The sequence below is a fragment of the Anabrus simplex genome, chromosome X, assembly GCF_040414725.1.
Source record: "Anabrus simplex isolate iqAnaSimp1 chromosome X, ASM4041472v1, whole genome shotgun sequence".
In the NCBI taxonomy this organism is placed as follows: Eukaryota; Metazoa; Arthropoda; class Insecta; order Orthoptera; family Tettigoniidae; genus Anabrus; species Anabrus simplex.
In genome coordinates, this window is record NC_090279.1 from 164,301,358 (window position 1) to 164,322,583 (window position 21,226).

Sequence of the window (21,226 nt, forward strand, 5' to 3'; positions counted from 1 at the left end):
TATGTGGTAAAAAGTTAAAACATACTGTAATACAGTAATCCAAATTTAAATCTTCATAAAATTTTGGAAAAAACATTTTATATGATGAAATTATAAACTTTGAAAGCAAACATACATTTTTGCCCATTTTATGTAACATGTCTGTCACAAGCCCCCATTCCAACACCTCACTCTCCTTGTTTACCTCCTCCCGACCCTCTCCCCCGTTCTGTGATGACACTGCTATCACTTCTGTAGCAAGCGGCCATATTATCGGCTTAGTGTCAGCTCAGCTGGCAAGCATTGAGCAGGTAACATAGCTGATGGAGAGTGTTGGTGGTGGTGATTATAGTTTCAAGGGGAAGTTCAACTAGGCACCCATCCTCTAGCTAGATAACTTCCATATTCCACCTTTGCCTTCTTCTTCTTCTTCTTCTTCTTATTATTATTATTATTATTATTATTATTATTATTATTATTATTATTATATTCTTTTTTCTAATACTTATTCTCTGTTCTTTTAGATACATTTTTACATCTTGATAGTCATGCTTTTTTCATTGCATTCATTTTAAATTTCAACATTTTTCCATTTTTGACAAGAGCTCACAGGCTACTTTCCACAATAGAGAACTTCACAAGTTGGTTGACTGTTTTGGAAAAATGTACATTTTGTTTTATGATAACTTATAATGAAGCTAAAGATGGCCTAAAGATGCGGAAACATGTCCTACTAACTGTGTAACAATTTTTGCAATTTAAAAAATTTATATAAATGTAGTTGTATTGACTAAGTGGACAATCATATTACCAATTTCTATACTATTTTAAATTGCCAATACAGAATTACAATTAAGTTTATGTATGTAGTGTTAACAAATGCAAACAAGAAAGCAGAGAGCAGGAAGTATTCCATACAGTCAGCAGGGCTAGCTGCATTAGGTTCTCATCCTCAAGGCAATGCTTCCGCTCTTGCGATGCTGTAGTGAAAATGTTAACTCAGATGATCAGACAATCCACCAGCTCATTGGAAGCAAGTTGGCACGGCTGCAAGAGCGCAATGCATGCCTCTGGTTGAATACCTCCCAGTTATGGAGTGCATTTTGCCAGCTAACAGACCAGTGTCCATGCGACAACTTGCCCTAACTTGAGTCGTGCTGCTGCTCCTGTACTTCTGAATGGGAAAAAGAAATTTATCTGATAGCAGAAGGGAAATCAGGAACTCCTCTGGAAACACTTGAAATGCCACAATACAAAACAATAAAATGAAACTAGGAAGTCAAAACGTACCATTCTTCCAGCGTCGATCGTCCCCAGTGATCATATCAACATGATTGAACAGCTTGTCACGCAGCTCGTACATGTTGTCACATTCAGGGAAGTAACCAGCCATTCCAGAGATGACTACCTCCTCTCCTGGGGGAGGAGATGCAAGGAACTGGCCAAACCTCAGGCTCTCTTCTCCCTCCCTCATTGATACGCTCATCTTCTAAATGAGAGTTCTGAAAAAAATTGAAAGAAAAGATCCCTTTAAATTAAATAACACTGGTCATGGTCACTATGGGAGTTCCTCAAGGCAGTACCGGTACTATTGGATGTTTATATTTCCATATATATATAAATGAGAAAAGTAAAGAACTGGAATCGTAGATAAGGCTCGTTGCAGATAATGTTATACCGTATAGAATAATAAATAAGTTACGAGATTGTGAGCAACTGCAAAATGACCTCGATAATGTTCCGAGACGGACAGTAGGCAACGGTATAATAGTAAACAGAGTGAAAAGTAAGGTTGTGAGTTTCACAAAGAGGAAAAGCCCTTTCAGTTTTAATTACCGAGTTGATAGTGTGAAAGTTCCCCATGGGGATCACTGTAAATACCTAAGTGTTAATATAAGAAAAGAGCTTCATTGGGGTAATCATATAAATGAGATTGTAAATAAAGGTTACAGCTTCATAATGAAATGAGGGTGATTAGGACTTTCACCAGGATTACTTGATTTGAAAACTGGAAAAAATCCAAAGAAAAGCAGCATGATTTGTTTGCAGTGATTTTTGCCAAAAGAGCAGTATTACAAAAATGTTGCAAACTTTGGTCTGTATAGAGTTGGGAATAAGGAGATGATCTGCTCGACTAAATAGCATGTTCAGTGGAGAGTTGGCGTGGAATGATATTAGTAGACAAATAAGATTGAGTGGTGGCACTACAACCCTTGAAGGGCCTTGGCCTACCAAGCAACCGCTGCTCCGCCCGAAGGCCTGCAGATTGCGAGGTGTCGTGTGGTCAGCACGACAAATCCTCTCAATCGTTATTCTTGGCTTTCTAGACCGGGGACGCTGTCTCACCGTCAGATAGCTCCTCAATTCTAATCACGTAGGCTGAGTGGACCTCGAACCAGCCCTCAGGTCCAGGTAAAAGTCCCTCGCCTGGCCAGGAATCGAACCCGGGGCCTCCGGGTAAGTGGCAGGCACGCTACCCTTACACCATGGGGCCAGCAGGAAAAATCACAGTATGAAGATAAGTTGGAACTCAAAAGGACAAATTAGAGCAAAATATTCTTAATAGGAAAAGGAGCTAAGGATTGGAATAATTTACTAAGGGAGATGTTAAATAAATTTCAAACTTCCTTGAAATTATTCCAGAAAATACTAGGTGATGCAGTCCAGTGGTGACTGACTGATTGAAATGGAACGTCACCACAGTCTGTTGGATGGTAGGAGAGCAGAAAGAAACCGGTCATTGGGGATGAACGATTCAGTGCTTATACCAGACTATTTCGTTTGGAAGTAAACCCATGTCCTCATCCTGACATGGTGCAGTGATTTTCAGGTACACCTCCAATAGAGGAGAGCTGCATGTACCATTTTAACCACATACCAGCCGACCAGTCATTCTTAAATTTCTGACAGTACCAGGAATCGAACCCAGGCCCCTAAGGATGGCAGCTAATAGCACTAACCGTTATGCTATGGAGCTTTGATTCTAAGATAATGCACACAATAAATCCCATTGCTGCATAGACTCTGACTGCTACATATATTGAAGAAGAGTGGAATGGTTAATCGATTGGAACATTTCTTTCCCCAGAAAAGTTCACTTCAAATCAAAGTTCAAACATTTGCGATCAGACAAAGAAAATCTGAAAGAGGTTGCAACAGTGTAGTATAAGGAAACTGAAAAGGAACCAAACAAGTCTCAATTGGAAATTATGTTTAAAAAGGAAAAAACAAAGGTACAATAACTCATTTAAACAAGCCTCTCCAGAAGAAACTATCCCATTTTCACACCAGGCAAATGCTGGGGCTGCACCTTAACCAGGCCACGGTCACTTCCTTCCCACTCCTAGCCCTTTCCTTTCCCATTGTAGCTGTAATACCTATCTGTGTTAGTGCAACATAATGCAAAATTTGTAAATATATATATACTGTATATTTTTAATCATCCAGTTTCTAGGCTCTTCCAATAGGTGCATCAAACAATATACTTAGCTTTTCACTGAGCAAGTTGGCCATGCTGTGAGCTTGCATTCAGTAGATAGTGGGTTTGAACCATACTATCGTCAGCCCTGAAGACCGTTTCCCATTTTCACACCAGGCAAATGCTGGGGCTGTACCTCAATTACAGCCACAGCCGCTTCATTCTCACTCCTAGACCTTTACTACCCCATCATCATCATAAAGCCTATTTTTGTGTTGGTGCGAGATAAAGCAACATTGTAGATGTTGTACTATGTTTTTAGTCCTAGAAGCAATATTGGTACTAATTGTTACATCATTTCACACCCCAATCATTCAGCTCTCACAGAGAGCAACACAATTAAATAATTATAGCAGGAGCCATTTCTTTTCACTTTCTACTTGGTTAATATACACATTACTGCCATAAGTTCTGTCAGTAAAATCTAAATGTGCCCTAATGTGGTAACTGAGAATGAAGAAGTGTGGCAACGCTGTATGTCATCATCCACAAGGTCACCTTCATGACTCCATAGTAACAGGCTTGCAGTGTGCCAACAGAGGCAGCAGTGAAAGATGGAGTGAGGAGTGTATGAGAATCGTATTGCTGTGTTGGCGTTATTTCATTGCGGAAAGCAAGCTAAGGACATTTTTTTTATGCTGAAACTTCTGGGTATCAATGAATGATTTGTGTTTCAGACAATAGCACGGTTTAAACAAATGGGTGCAACTGTTGATCGCGTCAGATCAGGCCATCCTAGATTTGTACGCAGAAAAGAATTTGTGAATGCTTTTCATGCAAGGATTTGACGCAATTGTTTGCGTAAACAAACAATTTTGTCTCGTAAAATTAATATATCTCCACAAGCTATGCCACGTATTTCGAAGGATGATTTACGTGTTGGTGCATATAAAAGATACACAAGGCATTTACTAACTGAAAAATTAGGCTTTGTTAACAACGTATGAGGAAAGCCAGTATCAAGACATCCTATTCACAGATGAAAAAATATTCACTGTGGACGAGTTGTTTAACAAGCGAATCGATCACATGTATGCAAGGTTCTCCAAAAAAGCAAGAGAGAAAGTTCCCATGGACATCACCCTGTTTCTTTTATGGTATGGTGGGCAGTTTCCTGGCAGGGTGCATCGAAGGTGCATTTTTGTGAAGATGGAGTAAAGACTTCTGCAGCTGTCTACCAGACATTGTCAGAAAGGTGATACCACGTATCAATTTGAAGCTGTTTGAAGGGAAATCATGAATTTTTCAGCAGGATAGCACTCCTGCAGACAAAGCAAAAACGACACAGCAGTGGTTGGCAACCAGTGTCTCACACTTCACTGCTGCTTCTGGACTGGGCCTAGTGGAAATCTGGACATCAATCTACTGGATTATTCTCTGTAGGAGAAACTCAAGGCAATAACATGTCTAAAACGGCACCACAACATTGAGATGTCCAAAAAAATCTATCACATCAGCTGTCAAAATAATTCCACTGGTCATGATTCATGCAGCTATTGAAGAGTGGCCTCAACATCTTCGCTGCTGTGTTGCTGCAGATGGTGATCATTTCATTCTGTAGCATTTTTTTTTTTTTCCAGAATATATGTATATTAATGGGTTTGCTAGTTTTATTTAGAAGTTATATGCATTGAAAGTACTGACAGAATTTATGGCAGTACTGTGTACAGGGTGGTCCGAAACAACGTGAGCTGGGTATATCTTTTACGGTTTTTTTTTTTTTTTGCTAGGGGCTTTACGTCGCACCGACACAGATAGGTCTTATGGCGACGATGGGAGATGAAAGGCCTAGGAGTTGGAAGGAAGCGGCCATGGCCTTATTTAAGGTACAGCCCCAGCATTTGCCTGGTGTGAAAATGGGAAACCACGGAAAACCATCTTCAGGGCTGCCGATAGTGGGATTCGAACCTACTATCTCCCGGATGCAAGCTCACAGCCGCGCGCCTCTACGCGCACGGCCAACTCGCCCGGTCTTTTACGGTTTTTGGAGATGCCGAGGTGCCGGAATTTAGTCCCACAGAGGTTCTTTTACGTGCCAGTAAATCTTCCGACATGAGGCTGACATATTTGAGCATCTTCAAATACCACCGGACTGAGCCAGGATCGAACCTGCAGAAGGCCAGCGCCTCAACCGTCTGAGCCACTCAGCCCGGCCGTTGTTATTTTATCAGCTGCTGAAGCTAGCCAATCAGATCACTTCACAGGCAAATTCAAATTGACTTTGCATAGTACTGTTGCTAAATCTCTGTGTGGTTTAAGACCAGCATGATAGCACCAGTCGAAGAATAAAACTTCACCAGTGTAAGGGTTTGAGTACATACCTCTGAGCTGACAGGATTGCTCCATACTAAGTATGCTACGGCGACACTGGCTGAAACCACCGGTTTGTTTGAGTACATACTTCCGAGCTGACAGGATCGCTCCATACTAAGTATGCTATGGCGACACTAGCTGAAACCACCGGTATGTTTGAGTACATATCTTTGAGCTGACAGGATCGCTCCATAGTAAGTATGCTATGGCGACACTGGCTGAAACCACCGGTATGTTTGAGTACATACCTCCGAGCCAACAGGATTGCTCCATACTAAGTGTGCTTCAGCGACACTAGCTGAAACCACCGGTATGTTTGAGTACATATCTCCGAGCTGACAGAATCGCTCCATAGTAAGTATGCTATGGAAACACTAGCTGAAACCACCGGTATGTTTGAGTACATATCTCTGAGCTGACAGGATAGCTCCATAGTAAGTATGCTACGGCGACACTAGCTGAAATCACCGGTATGTTTGAGTACATATCTCTGAGCTGACAGGATCGCTCCATAGTAAGTATGCTATGGAAACACTAGCTGAAACCACCGGTATGTTTGAGTACATATCTCTGAGCTGACAGGATCGCTCCATAGTAAGTATGCTATGGCGATACTGGCTGAAACCACCGGTATGTTTGAGTACATATCTTTGAGCTGACAGGATCGCTCCATAGTAAGTATGCTATGGCGACACTGGCTGAAACCACCAGTATGTTTGAGTACATATCTCTGAGCTGACAGAATCGCTCCATAGTAAGTATGCTATGGCGACGCTGGCAGAAACCACCGGTATGTTTGAGTACATATCTCCGAGCTGACAGGATCACTCCATAGTAAGTATGCTATGGCAACACTGGCTGAAACCACCTGTATGTTTGAGTACATATCTCTGAGCTGACACGATCACTCCATAGTAAGTATGCTATGGCGACACTGGCTGAAACCACCTGTATGTTTGAGTACATATCTCTGAGCTGACACGATCACTCCATAGTAAGTATGCTATGGCGACACTGGCAGAAACCACCGGTATGTTTGAGTACATCTCTCTGAGCTGACAGGATCACTTCATAGTAAGTATGCTACAGTGGCACTGGCTGAAACCACCGGTATGTTTGAGTACATATCTCTGAGCTGACAGGATCACTCCATAGTAAGTATGCTACAGTGGCACTGGCTGAAACTAATGGTACGTTTGTGTTTGATGCCGATTTCTTGGCATGACTCTTCAGCCATTCTTAAGCCACATACAAATTTAGAAACAGTGCCACGAAAAACCCACTTGAATTCATCCGCGAAGAGATCTGATTGGCTAACTTCAGTAGTTGATAAAATGAGACCTGTGTGAGATATCGAACTGTTTCTTTCAAATTATTTATCAGCATGAGCAATCCTCTAACGCTCATATCTCCGTTCGCATTGTTTTTGACCATCCTGTATAACTTTGAAGTTTATCAGTCTGTCAAAACTAATTCAAGGTTAATAAAATGAGAAAATACCTTAAGAAAACCATTTAATTAATAACAGAAATAACTGGAAAATGTCTCCTTACTTCCAAGTCTTCCCAGCCCAAAGCCTGCAACATTTTTTTAACACTACTCTTCTGTCAAAAATCACCCAGAACAATCATGCTGCTTATCTTTGGATTTTTTCCAATCCTCAAATCAAGTAATCCTGTGTAATACTTGTGCAGTGTATAGTAATAGCTAAAACAAACATTGACAAACATTGTGGTACATCGCAGGGTGCATCTGGAGAAACCCTATGAGTCTTGTCTTCTCTGTGGCTGTGTACTGTCCTCCAAGAGAAGACTAGAGCTTAACAGAAATACATATATAGCTTTTGTAGACCTTGAAAAAGCTTTTGACAATGTTCATTGGAAAAGACTGTTCAAAATTATGAAGGATATTCATTTGGACTGGAAAGACAGAAAAGCAATACGAAACCTCTACATCAATCAAAGAATAAACATCGAAAGTAATGAAAAAGTATGCAAGGTGAGGATCAGGAAAGGAGTAAGACAGGGGTGTTCCTTATCACCCTATTTAATCTGTACATTGAAGAGGCCATGAAAATTTTTAAATCAAAAACACTTGGCATTAAAAATAAATGGAACATTTGTACACTGTATTAGATTTGCCGACGATATTGCACTTCTGGCTGACAATGAGAAGAACATGCAGATCATGCTCAACAAATTAACATCCATCTTAAAAGATTTCCAACTTAACATTAATGTAAATAAAACTAATGTTATGGCTGTAAGCAAATCTAAAATGAAGCCAGAGGCACATCTCAGAATTGGAAATATTTTAATAAACCAGGTCCACAAGTTCTGCTACTTAGGATCAGTTATTACCGATGACAACAGATGCACTGTGGAAATAAAAAGAAGAATTTCCCTGTGTAAGAAAGCCTTTGAGGAGAAGAAGCAGCTTTTAATTAATAAATCCTTAGATACTGAACAAAAGAATTGTTTATCAAAACATTCATTTGGAATGTGCTGCTATATGGCTGTGAAGGATGGACTCTCTTGAAGGAGGACATGAAATGACTAGAGGCAGTGGAAATGTGGCTATGGAGGAAGATGACAAGAACTAGCTGGATTGAGAAGAAAACAAATGAAGCAGTGCTTAGAGAAATAAACACCCAGAGACATTTAATAACAACGATAAAAAGGAGAAAAGCTTCAGTTTTTGGTCACATTCTCCGGCATAATGACTTCATAAAGAACTTGTTCGAAGGCAAGGTGATGGGAAAGAAAGGCAAAGGGAAACCACGGAAGAAGGTCATTGAAGAGGTGGTTGAGATGATGGGATGCCAAGGTTATAGAGAGATAAAAAGGATCGCAGAGAGAAGAGTTCAATGGTTGCAGCGACAAGGCAAAGCCTTTAGATAATGATGATTTACTAGAAATTATAATAGAAGTTCAATCACAGCTGAGAAGTAATATCATGGATGCGGAAATTTTCTTCTGGAACTGGAGTGTACATCATACATACAGAATGGAATCAAGAGGAGGGGGATTATTCATAATGTTGAAAGAAGAATTTGTAAGACCAGTAAAAGTTAAGGATGAGAAACAAAATTCTTGATGTAAGGCTCATCTCTAAAAGTAATGGGTATTTTGATGTTTTTGGAGTGTACAGACCTGATGCAGAATTATTTGATAAGATAATGTGCTACATGGGGAATGACACAGAAACTTTTTTTTTTTGCTATTCGCTTTACGTTGCACTGACACAGATAGGTCTTATGGCGACGAAGGGATAGGAAAGGCTTAGGAATGGGAAGGAAGCAGCCATGGCCTAAATTAAGGTACAGCCCCAGCATTTGCCTGGTGTGAAAATGGGAAACCACGGAAAACCATCTTCAGGGCTGCCAACAGTGGGGTTCGAACCCGCTATCTCCTAGATGCAAGCTCACAGCTGCACGCCCCTAACTGCACGACCAACTCGCCCGGTACAGAAAGAAATATGATGGTGGCAGGTATGTCCTCGCAGAACATTGGCGATCATTAGCATGATCTGTTGTTTGTTCATAGCTGTTCTGAACAGAGTAAACTTTGTCACCCCAAACCACTGACTCAAGTTGCCGAGCCATGACGTCCTCCTTCTCCCCGGACCACGTTTTCCATTAATTGTCCCTTGGAGTATTACTTGCAGAAGGTGGTATTTAGAGTTCCGCATCATATGACCAAAGTATTCTAGCTTCCTTCTCTTGATGGTAGTGAGAATTTCTGGTTCTTTGTTCATATTGTGCAAAACGTCTATATTGGTCCTTTTAGCTGTCCAAGGTATCTTCAGCATCCTCATGTTACCAAATGTTAACTGTAAACCATACAGCCAGTGATTCAACACCGAGATTTGGGCTGCATTAAATAACCCAACTCTCCAATGATGATGATGCTTGTTGCTTAAAGGGGCCTAACATCTAAGGTCATTGGCCCCCCTACTCTCCAAAGGGACCACCGGCTTTGAGTGGAGGAGCTCCTTTAGTTGGGTGCTGGACCACTAAAAGAGCAAATGCCACTGAAATCTAGCAGGGAGCGTCTGTTTTCTAGGTTAGGGGCAGCCTCATTGAAACCTGGCAGTTAGGTGTAAAATGCCTTTTAGGTCAGGTGAACTCATCATAATACCAATATAAATGGTCATTTATTGGACATTATAAATTTTCCAGCTAACTCATTCCTGGTTGCCAGCGTTTCGCCCCAGTGTGCTAAGTTGGGTTCATCAATTGGTAAACAGCACACCCAACTGATGAGCCCAATTTAGCACACTGGGGCAAAACGCTGGCAACCAGGAATGATAGTTGATAAGCCGGCCCCGTGGTGTAGGGGTAGCATGCTTGTCTCTCACCCAGAGACCCCGGGTTCGATTCCCAATCAGGTCACAGATTTTTACCTGGATCTGAGGGCTGGTTAGAAGTTCACTCAGCCTACGTGATTGCAATTGAGGAGCTATCTGACAGTGAGATGGTGGCCCTGGTTTAGAAAGCCAAGAATAGTGGCCGAGAGGATTTGTTATGTTGACCACACCACACCTCGTAATCTGCAGGCCTTCAGACTGAGCAGCAGTCATTGATAAGCCAAGGTCCTTTGGGGCTGGTGTGTCATGGGGTTTGGTTTATAAGGTTGATAGAAAAAGGCACGAGGGGATTTAGAAAAGTAATTGTTACATTGTGTGACTCCAGAGAGGCCTGGTCTTTCTAGCTGACATCCATGGGTGACCTGCATATCTGAATGTGTGGTGGTGCTAATGAGGTAGGGAGAAGGTGAAACCAGGTGTCAACACAGTCTACTGCTGCCGAATAACACTAATGGGTCTGCTCAAGGCTTAACGTCCCCATCCGATGGCTGAATTACCATCAACAGCATCATACGGCCCCACTCCGTGTGAACACTGAGGAAAGGTTTGGAATTGAACCCAGGCTCCAGTGATGTGCCACCTACTGTCAAGTTAACAGGTTGAATGACGTATTTGCTTACAATCATTACTTTGGTCTTTTTCGTGTTTAAACGCAGACTTGCTGCAGCTGTTTGTATGACCACATAGTTTAATTAACGCACCCCCCCCCCCCACTTTGTGGAGATAAAAATTTCCATTTTAGCCACCTGATACTTTTTGTTTTGGTAGACTGAAGAATATAACAGTTACTTACAAAATTACCTGAAACTAGGAATTATTAACTAAAAGTAATTTATCAATCCCTATTGTTTCTTCAACTAATTCTTTCCTTTCCTTTCTTCTTCTTCTTCTTTTATGACCACATAGGATCACTTTAGTCAGTCCATCGTTCAGGTCTCTTTGAAGGGATTGTTCGGGCTTTGCGGTCCTCCCAGTACTTCTTCAGACGCTTCAATCTTCGTGCCCTTTCCTCAGTTGAAGATATGCGTGTTGTTGGTTTGTTTTGTGTAAGGGTAAAGCAGAGGTTTGTATTCTTGAGTTTTGTATTCAATTTTATCTTATTTGTGGTGTCTTCTGTTGTAAGGCCTATTTCCTTCAGTCCTCTCTTACTTCTAAGATCCATTTACATCCTGTTGTGGTATTTTTTGAGACGAGATTGTGTTGTACTAGTTGTTTCAGAAGTCTCAAATCCTGCATCCTCATGATATGTCCAAAGAATTCCAGTCTCCTCTTACGCATAGTATCCGTAATGGGTTCTAGCTCTGTGTACACGACTTTGTTAGGTATTAACCGCCACTGTCCATCTTTCTGGTATTTTTTGTTGATGCAGGTTCTTCCAATCCATGTTTCAATTTTCTGAAGTCTGTCAGTCTTTGATTGTTTATTCAGGTAAAAAAAGTGTTTCTGCTGCATATGTAGCTTCCAGTTTTATAACTGTGTTGTAGTGTTTTATTTTGGTATTTACTGATAGACATTTCTTTTTGTAGATATCCCATGTTAATTTTTGTGCTTTAGCTAATCTTTTTTTCTGTTTGGATTGAGATGTTTTCATTTAGGTTATGTATTATTACTTCTCTAAGATATTTAAATTGAGTTACTATTTTGATTTTATTACCATTTATGGTAACTTCTTTTAGTTGTGTTGGTTTTTGGGGCATAATTTCTGTTTCTTCAAATGAATACTTTCATTTCTTTAATTATTAAGAAAAATATTTAAAAGGAAATACACCCAAAATGTCGTTCGTTGTGGCTAACGATTTGTGCAGTGTCACAACAAGTGGTGGAGACTTGTGCAGCAATGTGTAGTTTGTGCTGCTGTGAAGAAGGGTAGCTGGGGCAGTGTTGCCAACATGGTGGTTTCCCCACTAAATCTAGTCCTTTTTACTCTTCACCAGTGAGTAAATTTTAACTCACAGTGGGCAGTGAGAAATCTAGTCTTTTTCATGTATATATAGTAGTAGATATTTTGGTGATCTTTCAACTGAAGTTTCATGCAATGTATAAACATGTAATAGTTCAAATTTAAGTTCTTGGTGTGGACAAGATGCCGTGATGCCATCAAAAAGCAAGCTGGGGAAGATCTGAACTGTAGGCTGAGCTTGGATGCAGGGCATTCCCATAAAAATAAGGAAGCAAGGAAAGCTTCAGTGCGTCTTTCTTCTTTCATAGTGAAGTGTCAAATGTACTTATGAGAGTCATTGACTTTCCCTTTTTTGAATCATGTAACTTTGACACCAGAGCAAAGATGAATTTATCAGTTAAATAAACATGTCTCAAACTATGGACACCCTCTAATTTCTGGAAAAGTGATGAAATATTGATATACAAGTAACACAAATCCATTTCAGGAGCTGGCAACATTTGCACTGCCGCACCTAGTATTTCCAAGGTCAAATGCGGAATTATAGATAATTTTTAGTCAGTCGACCCTTAATAAAACTAAAGCCAAAAATAGTATGGGACCCGAAATGATAAAAATAGCTTTTATGAATTCGGGCAGGACTGAGAAGAAAGAAACAATGCTGCCTCATGAGCAACCATATGAAGTATTACAAATATTAGGGACTGTGAAAACATAGCACACACCTTCTTCCTCTGTGCACTCTATCAAAGTGTTAGGAACATATATCAATAATTTTTGTCATCTTAGATAAGTCCACCTTGAAATATAATCCTATTTAGAATACTTTAACATTTGAACTAAAAGGATATACTTAATTTACCTTTCAAAGTAATATTTTCATAATTCAACAAATCATCAGAAGGGGGAGGGGGCTAGTGATTTCTGGTGGTTTTTAAGTAGCCGTTTAGTGGTTAATCCTTTTCCACTGTTGGTAGCACTGAGCAGAGCTATATTTTTGCCAAGGTCATGGACACTGAGGTATGACGTTGCATGCATTCATCAGTCTGGCAGTCTCGCTCAGTAAATGTGTCCATTTAGTTCTATCTAGTGTCTGTTACTTTGTTAATGTGTAGTCAAATATTAAATGACATTTTAATTGTATAATCATGCTGGACTTCTAGTTAATTGTAATACATGTGTAATTATTGTCCCTTTGGTGAAAATCGAGCTCGATAGCTGCAGTCGTTTAAGTGCGGCCAGTATCCAGTAATCGGGAGATCGTGGGTTCGAGCCCCACTGTCGGCAGCCCTGAAGATGGTTTTCCGTGGTTTCCCATTTTCACACCAGGCAAATGCCGGGGGTGTACCTTAATTAAGGCCACGGCCGCTTCCTTCCACTTCCTAGGCCTTTTCCATTCCATCGTCGCCGTAAGACCTATCTGTGTCGGTGCGACGTAAAGCAAATAGCCTTTGGTGAAAGTTTTACTGTATGGTATAGTACAATTATTACCACACTAAAGTTGTTAGACTTAACCTTTACGTCTCTATTGAAATTCGCTCAGAGAGCATAAAAAATCCCACCATTTTGTACCTACATTTTTTAAATTTTTGTGTCCCCCTCCCTCCCCACCACAGACCTCAGACCCTTGTACTTTTTGTCTGTAAGTTTTTGTGCCCCCCTTCATCTAACTCCCAATTGCTGCTACTGCCTTCACACAATACGATTCATAACGAGAAAAGGGATATTACAATGAAGGAAGGAAAGACCAGAAAAGACTTCTGGACCCTTGAAATAAGGTGTTCAACTGAGTGACAACAGCCTTCGTCCCACTGTGATTGGGGGCGGTAGAATAACACAGTATCCGCTGCCTGTCGTAGGAAGCAGCTAAAAGGGGCTCCAGGATCTCTTAAATCGGGAGCATGGGTTGGCGACTATGGAGCTCTTGGCCGAGTCCTGACATTGATTCCACTTACTTGTGCCAGGGGATGATGATCATGTTTGTTGTTTAAAGGGACCTAACAGCTGGGCTACAAAGTGCAATGATAATCTAAAAGTACAAAATTCATCCACTGACCAGAACTCAAAATGTGATGATGAAGATTGAATGGGTGAATATGAATTTAAAACAATTACCGAGCTCGATAGCTGCAGTCGCTTAAGTGCGGCCAGTATCCAGTATTCGGGAGATAGTAGGTTTGAACCCCACTGTCGGCAGCCCCGAAAATGGTTTTCCGTGGTTTCCCATTTTCACACCAGACAAATGCTGGGGCTGCACCTTAATTAAGGCCACGGCCGCTTCCTTCCCACTCCTAGCCCTTTCCTGTCCCATCGTCGCCATAAGACCTATCTGTGTCGGTGCGATGTAAAAGCAACTAGCAAAAAAATTTAAAACAATCAGTGGATCCAACCCACAATGCCTCACTTTCCTAGAAACTATATGACTGACCAAGGGACTCCTTCCAAAGCACAATCTTTAATCGATGATGCTTGTTGTCTAAAGGGGTTCAACATCCAGGTCAGTGGTCCCTCATAATGGTACTTATCGCTAATAAAGTAGAACCATGGTATTTCTCAATTTGCGGTACTAATCAAAGGTAGCGTAAACTCACGGTATTCCAAACATTATGGTACTACTCACAAGTATTGTACATCGTACAGGTAACGCAGACTTATGGTGTTTCTCACATAATGGCGCCACTCGTAGGCAACGCAAATCCATGGTGTTCCTTACCTAGGTGTTCTAATTACGGGTGCCGGTATTCCGTAGTGTTCCTCATATAGTAGGTACTAATCACAGGCAACGCAGACCCACGGTGTCGCTCATATAGTGGTACTAATCATAGGCAATGCCCAGACCCGCGGTGTCTCTCACAATGGTACTAATCACGGGTAATGGAAACCCACAGTGAGCCACTCTCTGCTGCTACTAATCACAAACCTATTGTGTACCTAACATAGTGGTACTACTCACAAGTACAGGCAACCCATGGTGTTCCCTGTGTGATGGTACTAATGATAAAGATGTTGATTCCCATAGATGATGATGATGATGATGATGATGATGATTGTTGTTTAAAGGGGCCTAACATCGAGGTCATCGGCCCCCCATGGTACGAAATGAGACTAAATGTTATGACAAATTAAGAGTCCAGAATCCTCTGCTGACCAGAATTCAAAGCATGAGGATGACGAATGAAAGGATGGATGGATATGAATTTAAAATGATCAGTGGAACCAACTCACAGGGCCTCACATGCACAGAAGCTGGCACAAAACAATAGTATTACTGATCAAGGGACTGCTTCTATAGCACGATGCTGAATCGATTATGCTTGTAGTCGAAACAGGTCCAAAATACAAATCATCGGCCCCTCATAATGGTACTTATCGCTAGCAAAGTAGAACCATGCTTCTTGTCATTTGGCGGTACTAATCAAAAGTAGTGTAGACTCACGGTATTCCACACATTATGGTACTATTCACAGGTAGTGTAATGCGTACATGTAACACAGACCTATGGTGTTTCGCACATTGCGGCGCTATTTACAGGCAACGCAAACCTATGGCGCTCCCCACATAAGTGGACTAACCACAGGGACCTGAACTATCCCGTGGTATTCCTCACATGGTGGGAACTAAGCATAGACAAGGCAGAACCATGGTGTCACTCATTTAGGGGTACGAATCACAGTTACTGTAAGACCCTCATCCTGATCCATCCAAGAAGCCGTTTTCTCTTCCCCCTGAGGATGGGGGAAGTACAATTCATCTATAGTATCCACTGCCTGCTGTAAGAGGCAACTGAAAGGCGCCCCAGGGGCTCTTAACTTGGGAATGTGCATTGGCGATCATGAGGCTCTTAGCTGAGTTGTGGTATTGCTTCCACTAACTTGTGCCATGCTCCTCACTTTAATTTATCCTTATCAGACCTACCTTGATCAACTCTTGTTCTTTCTCAACCCCGACGGTATTAGAGCATTCCAGGCCTAGGGATTCTTTCATTTTCACACCCTTCGTAGCCCTTGTTTTTCTTTGGTTAATACCTTCATTTTGGACCACTACCATTTTCTCCCTCGGATTAGTGTTATATAGAGGATGGTTGGCCAGTGGTACTTTCTCTTAAAACAATAATCACCATCATCACCAGTCAGACTAATCACATTTAACTTCTTTCAATTTGCTTTACATTGCACCGACACAGAGAGGTCTTATTGCGATGATGGGATAGGAAAGGGCTTGGAGTGGGAAGGAATTGGCCGTGGCCTTAATTAAGGTACAGCCCCAGTATCTGCTGGTGTGAAAATGGGAAAACACAGAAAACCATCTTCAAGGCTGCCGACAGTGGGGTTCGAACCTACTACCTCCTGGATGCAAGCTCACAGCTGCATGCCTCTAACTGCACGGCACACCCGCCTGGTCTAATCACACTTAAGAAAAATTCTCTGTCCTTTCAATAAAACCAGCTCAAGCCATCAAGAGAAAATAAACACCATTTTATACTAGCTACTGCAGTAAAATCTTTTATAAAACTTAAAAAATCAGAAAAAGTCCATACCTTTCAAGATGAGCTCAAATACACAGAGTTGGCCCTCTGTCTAACCACTACTAGAAGGAAATCCTTCACCGCACTGGTGGATATTTAGTCTGATAATTGTTACTGTGTTCACATCAGAATGAAAAAAACAACAGACAGTCATTTACGTCAGTCCCATTGTCTTCTCTTTACTCTGTGTATGTTTCAATTCATGAATATGCTAATAATCCGTCTTCAGCAGCTCACAAACATGCAGCATAAATTAGCATGTATTGTGGATAAAACAGATTTATATTTTCAATATTTACACCATGTAAGAGCAACCTGTAATTGTAGTAGCATGTAACACTCAATGAACAGGGCAGTTTGTAAATGGCAGACTTGTATTGTAATAAAATATTATTATAACCCTGTCTGACTCCATGGCTAAATGGTTAAAGTGCTGGCCTTTGGTACTAGGGGACCCAGATTCAATTCCCAGCAGGGTCGGGAATTTTAACCATAATTGGTTAATTATCCTGGCACGGGGACTGGGTGTATGTGTCTTCTTCTTCATCATTTCATTCTCATCACGACACGCAGGTCGCCTACGGGAGTCAAAACCCCTGCACCTGGTGAGCCAAAGTCCTTGGACACATCCCAGCACTAAAAGCCATATACCATTTCATTTCATTATAACCCTCAGACGGTTGAGGCTCTGGCCTTCTGAGCCCTACTTGGCAGGTTCGATCTTGGGTCAGTCAGGTGGTATTTGAAGGTGCTCAGAAACGTCAGCCTTGTGTGAGTAGATTTACTGCCCATAAAAGGACTCATATGCAAATAAATTCTGGCACCCTGTATTGTCCGAAAATCATAAAAGTAGTTAGTGGGACATAAAGCCGATCATATTATTCATCATCATCATCATCATCATCATCATCTGTTTATCCTCCAGGTTCGGTTTTTCCCTCGGACTTAGCGAGGGATCCTACCTCTACCGCCTCAAGGGCAGTGTCCTGGAGCTTCAGACTCTTGGTCGGGGGATACAACTGGGGAGTATGACCAGTACCTCGCCCAGGCAGCCTCACCTGCTATGCTGAACAGGGGCCTTGTGGAGGGATGGGAAGATTGGAAGGGATAGGCAAGGAAGAGGGAAGGAAGCGGCCGTGGCCTTAAGTTAGGTACCATCCCGGCATTCGCCTGGAGGAGAAGTGGGAAACCACGGAAAACCACTTCCAGGATGGCTGAGGTGGGAATCGAACCCACCTCTACTCAGTTGACCTCCCGAGGCTGAGTGGACCCCGTTCCAGCCCTCGTACCACTTTTCAAATTTCGTGGCAGAGCCGGGAATCGAACCCGGGCCTCCGGGGGTGGCAGCTAATCACGCTAACCACTACACCACAGAGGCGGACAATCATATTATTATTATATTATAACCCCTGAATTCATCAGAAAAAATAAATCAAGGAAACCTTGGAAATTGTACGAATTAAAGAATAAATACTGTATAGTTAGCAGAGTGCCCGCGGATGTTAACATGCTATGGGTTCAAACCCCATCATCAGCTTTCCCGAGAAAGGTATTCTGAGTTTTTCCATTTTCATTTCCAGGTAAAAGCCAGGACGGTTCCTATTCGTATAACTCATTTTATCTCCATCGAGCTCCTCAACTCAACTGATTTTGGCGTCAGGAAGGACATCCAGCCATAAAAACATGCCATGTTATTACATCTCACCTCATCTCTGCCCTGTATGAGGAAATGGGACTAAGGGGTATATATAGAAAAAATACATTGTCTAAAGATGTGGAATCTGGTAACATTCCTGAAATGCTACATGCTTTACCATTCTGGATGGCAGTTCCAACCCTCTGCCACAGATATTCAGCTACTCTATCCCGGTCCTGCTGTCTAGCCGTAGCAAACCTGTTTCTTACCCAGAGGCCCTGGGTTTGATTTCCGGTCAGTTCAAAGATTTTTACCTAGAACCGACAGCTGGTTTGATGTTCATTCAGTCTATGTGATTACAGTTTAGAGACTATCTGAAAGTGATGGCAGTCCTAGTCTAGAAAGCCAAGAATAATGGCCGAGAGGATTTGTCATGCCGATCACGTCATCTCATGATCTGTAAGCCTTCAGATGAGCAGCGGTAGGTTAAAGCCCTTCAGGGCTGTTGTACCATGGGATTGATTGATTGTCCGCCTCCGTAGCGTAACGGCTAGTGTTATTAGCTGCCGTCCTCGGGGGCCCGGGTTCGATTCCCGGTACTGCCAGAAATTTAAGAATGGCAGGAGGGCTGGTATGTGGTTCAAATGGTACACGCAGCTCACCTCCAATGGAGGTGTGCCTGAAAAGAGCTGCACCACCTCGGGATGAGGACACGAGTTTACTTTACTTATTGATTGATTGATTGATTGATTGATTGATTGATTGATTGATTGATTGACTGAATCAGTTACTCCGCTGTCACTGATTATGACCTAAAACTTCTTCTCAATTTCTGAAATGAGATTTTTGGCCTGTTTACTGCAGGAGCCCAAAGTCTATGGCAAAGGTGATAAAGTTATTGATAATATTTTTATATTTCAGCTACTTATTATGGGTTGCAGTTTCTGCCACAGAGCACATTAGGGTGTGATGGAGATGCTGCCAATGTCTCTACCCATGTAGCATCCCACATCAATGATTCTCCTCTGAATCATAGGACTAGAGTTGTTTTTTGTTGCTAGTGGTTTACATTGCACTAATAAATCAAATGCGGCCTTATTTATTTTTCCATATTTCTTCTTCTTGAGGCGCCTTCTCCTAGTGGAGGTTGGCGGTTCACATCACCAGCTCCGAATGTGATGTTGCAGCATGGAAAGCATCTTCTGAAGTGCAGTTGTGCCATCTTCGGATGTCCTTCAATTCAAACTTTGTTGTCGTACACTTTGATCTTTCCAAAACTGTTGGGCTTTCTAGTCATAGCAACGTTGAAAGAATTCCCCCCCCCGGAGATCCGAACGGGGGAATAGAAACTCCGGATAATAATTTTACGTTAAACAGAGCCATGCCATGTGAACTTAAAGGGATATCCTTTAGGATCTTTAATGCAGTGGTATTCCGTTGCCTTCCGCATCCTAATGCCGTTGACCAGTTGTAGGTTCTTCCGCCTTTTGGGACCATTTCCTGTCCCAAGGACAATAGAGTGCCCTAACCTCTACCCGCTCATCCACCCTCAAGGAGACTGTTGGCACTTGGTAGAGGGGATCTTCTTATACCGGAAGATACTCGGTCCCTTCATTCGTTAGCCGCCTGCATATAACAAAATTGTCATAAACAGTCGTTGCCCCCTCTCTACCGTGGGGAGGTGAATGTCAGGATTTCACCGTCATTGAAACTGAGACCATAATGGCTTTTCTCAGTTTCTCTGGATCTTCATATTTGGCTGGTGTGAGAATGGGGAAATTGTGGAAAACTATTTTCATGGCTGCTGACAAATGCAAGCTCACAGCTACACAACCCTAACTGTGTGGCCAACTCACTAGGTGGACTAGAGTTATTCCGTCCGGCAATTTACTCTCAGATCAACTTATTCCAGTAGGTTTCAATTTTGATGGGATAGATATTGTTGTTAATACTCTTTTCACAATGTTGTTGAGTAACCATTGCCTTGGTCACCTTCCATTTCCTTTGACACAGCTTAGAGCATGATGCCCAAATTCGTCAAATACTGCTCCACAGGCACAATTGTGAGACTGGTAAATTTTACAGCGCAGACATAGTGCTAGAGCAATCTTACAGGCATTGTTATCCAGCAGTGTTCCATTGTTTGGAAAAGGTAGGACATTCAGCCAGGAGCCTGCTTCTCTTCCTTGGAGAGTTAGATATCAAGCCTTATCTGACAAAGTAGTAGAAGAAAAAAGGTTCTTAAAAATGCTCTTCCTGTTATTAGTGTCCCATAACTTTTGGTCAAACTGGCATGCCAGAGTTAGCCACATCATTCCACTCAGTAACCCACTCAACTCATCTGATATGATATTCACGCGAGCACTGACTAGGCCTTAAACTCAACTAATGAGGCATTCACACACCACACCGAATCATACTGTATATACTAGCTTATATTTTTAAATTTATTTTTATAAGTTACATAATGAAGCGATAACATTATAAATTGTATTTACAATCCTCCGGCCAAAAATATGGTCTATTTTTTAAAATCTCGGATATGGTTTTCGTATCTTTTAGGGTTGGCAGCACTGGTCACAAGATTGTGTTAATTTGTTGAGTCATGCCTACATCCTGTTAATCTAATTGTATTATAAATACGGAGAAGAAATAATAAAGAAACTACATTTCAGATACTTATTTAAACTACCGTTTGACACACATTTACAAAACCTATTTGTAATAGCCAAGGCTATTCTCACTGTCATAATTGGCGTTCTGTGCTGTCATATACAATACTAGGCCTAGGCCTATAATGTATTAACAATTAACATGCAAGTTACAAAATATGTAGATTAGAGTAGTGGTTTATTGCCGCATGCATTTATAGTATGTGGCTCAATGCTGTAAACAGTTGCCTCGTCAAAATACGTAATAACTAACAAGGACAACAGCAACAACAGATAATACAGTAGCGGTAATGTAGGCCTATATGTATCGTACTATACTTAAAATATTCTTGTTCAGAAGGCTATGCCTGCTGGA

The 21,226-nt window shown here is 41.6% G+C and overlaps 1 protein-coding gene across 1 annotated transcript in view; it reads right to left on the reverse strand.

Annotated features, from left to right (window-relative positions):
• Positions 1-16,676, reverse strand: part of LOC136886745 (fatty acid synthase) — a 367,163-nt gene extending 350,487 nt beyond the window's left edge. Inside the window, exons 1-2 of the mRNA XM_067159549.2 lie at positions 16,576-16,676; positions 1,270-1,481 (exon numbers count right to left, since the gene is read on the reverse strand). Coding sequence (XP_067015650.2) covers positions 1,270-1,465 — 196 coding nt within the window. The 5' untranslated portion in view covers positions 1,466-1,481; positions 16,576-16,676. The remainder of the gene's footprint in view (positions 1-1,269; positions 1,482-16,575) is intronic.
• Between the last annotated feature and the right edge of the window lie 4,550 nt (positions 16,677-21,226).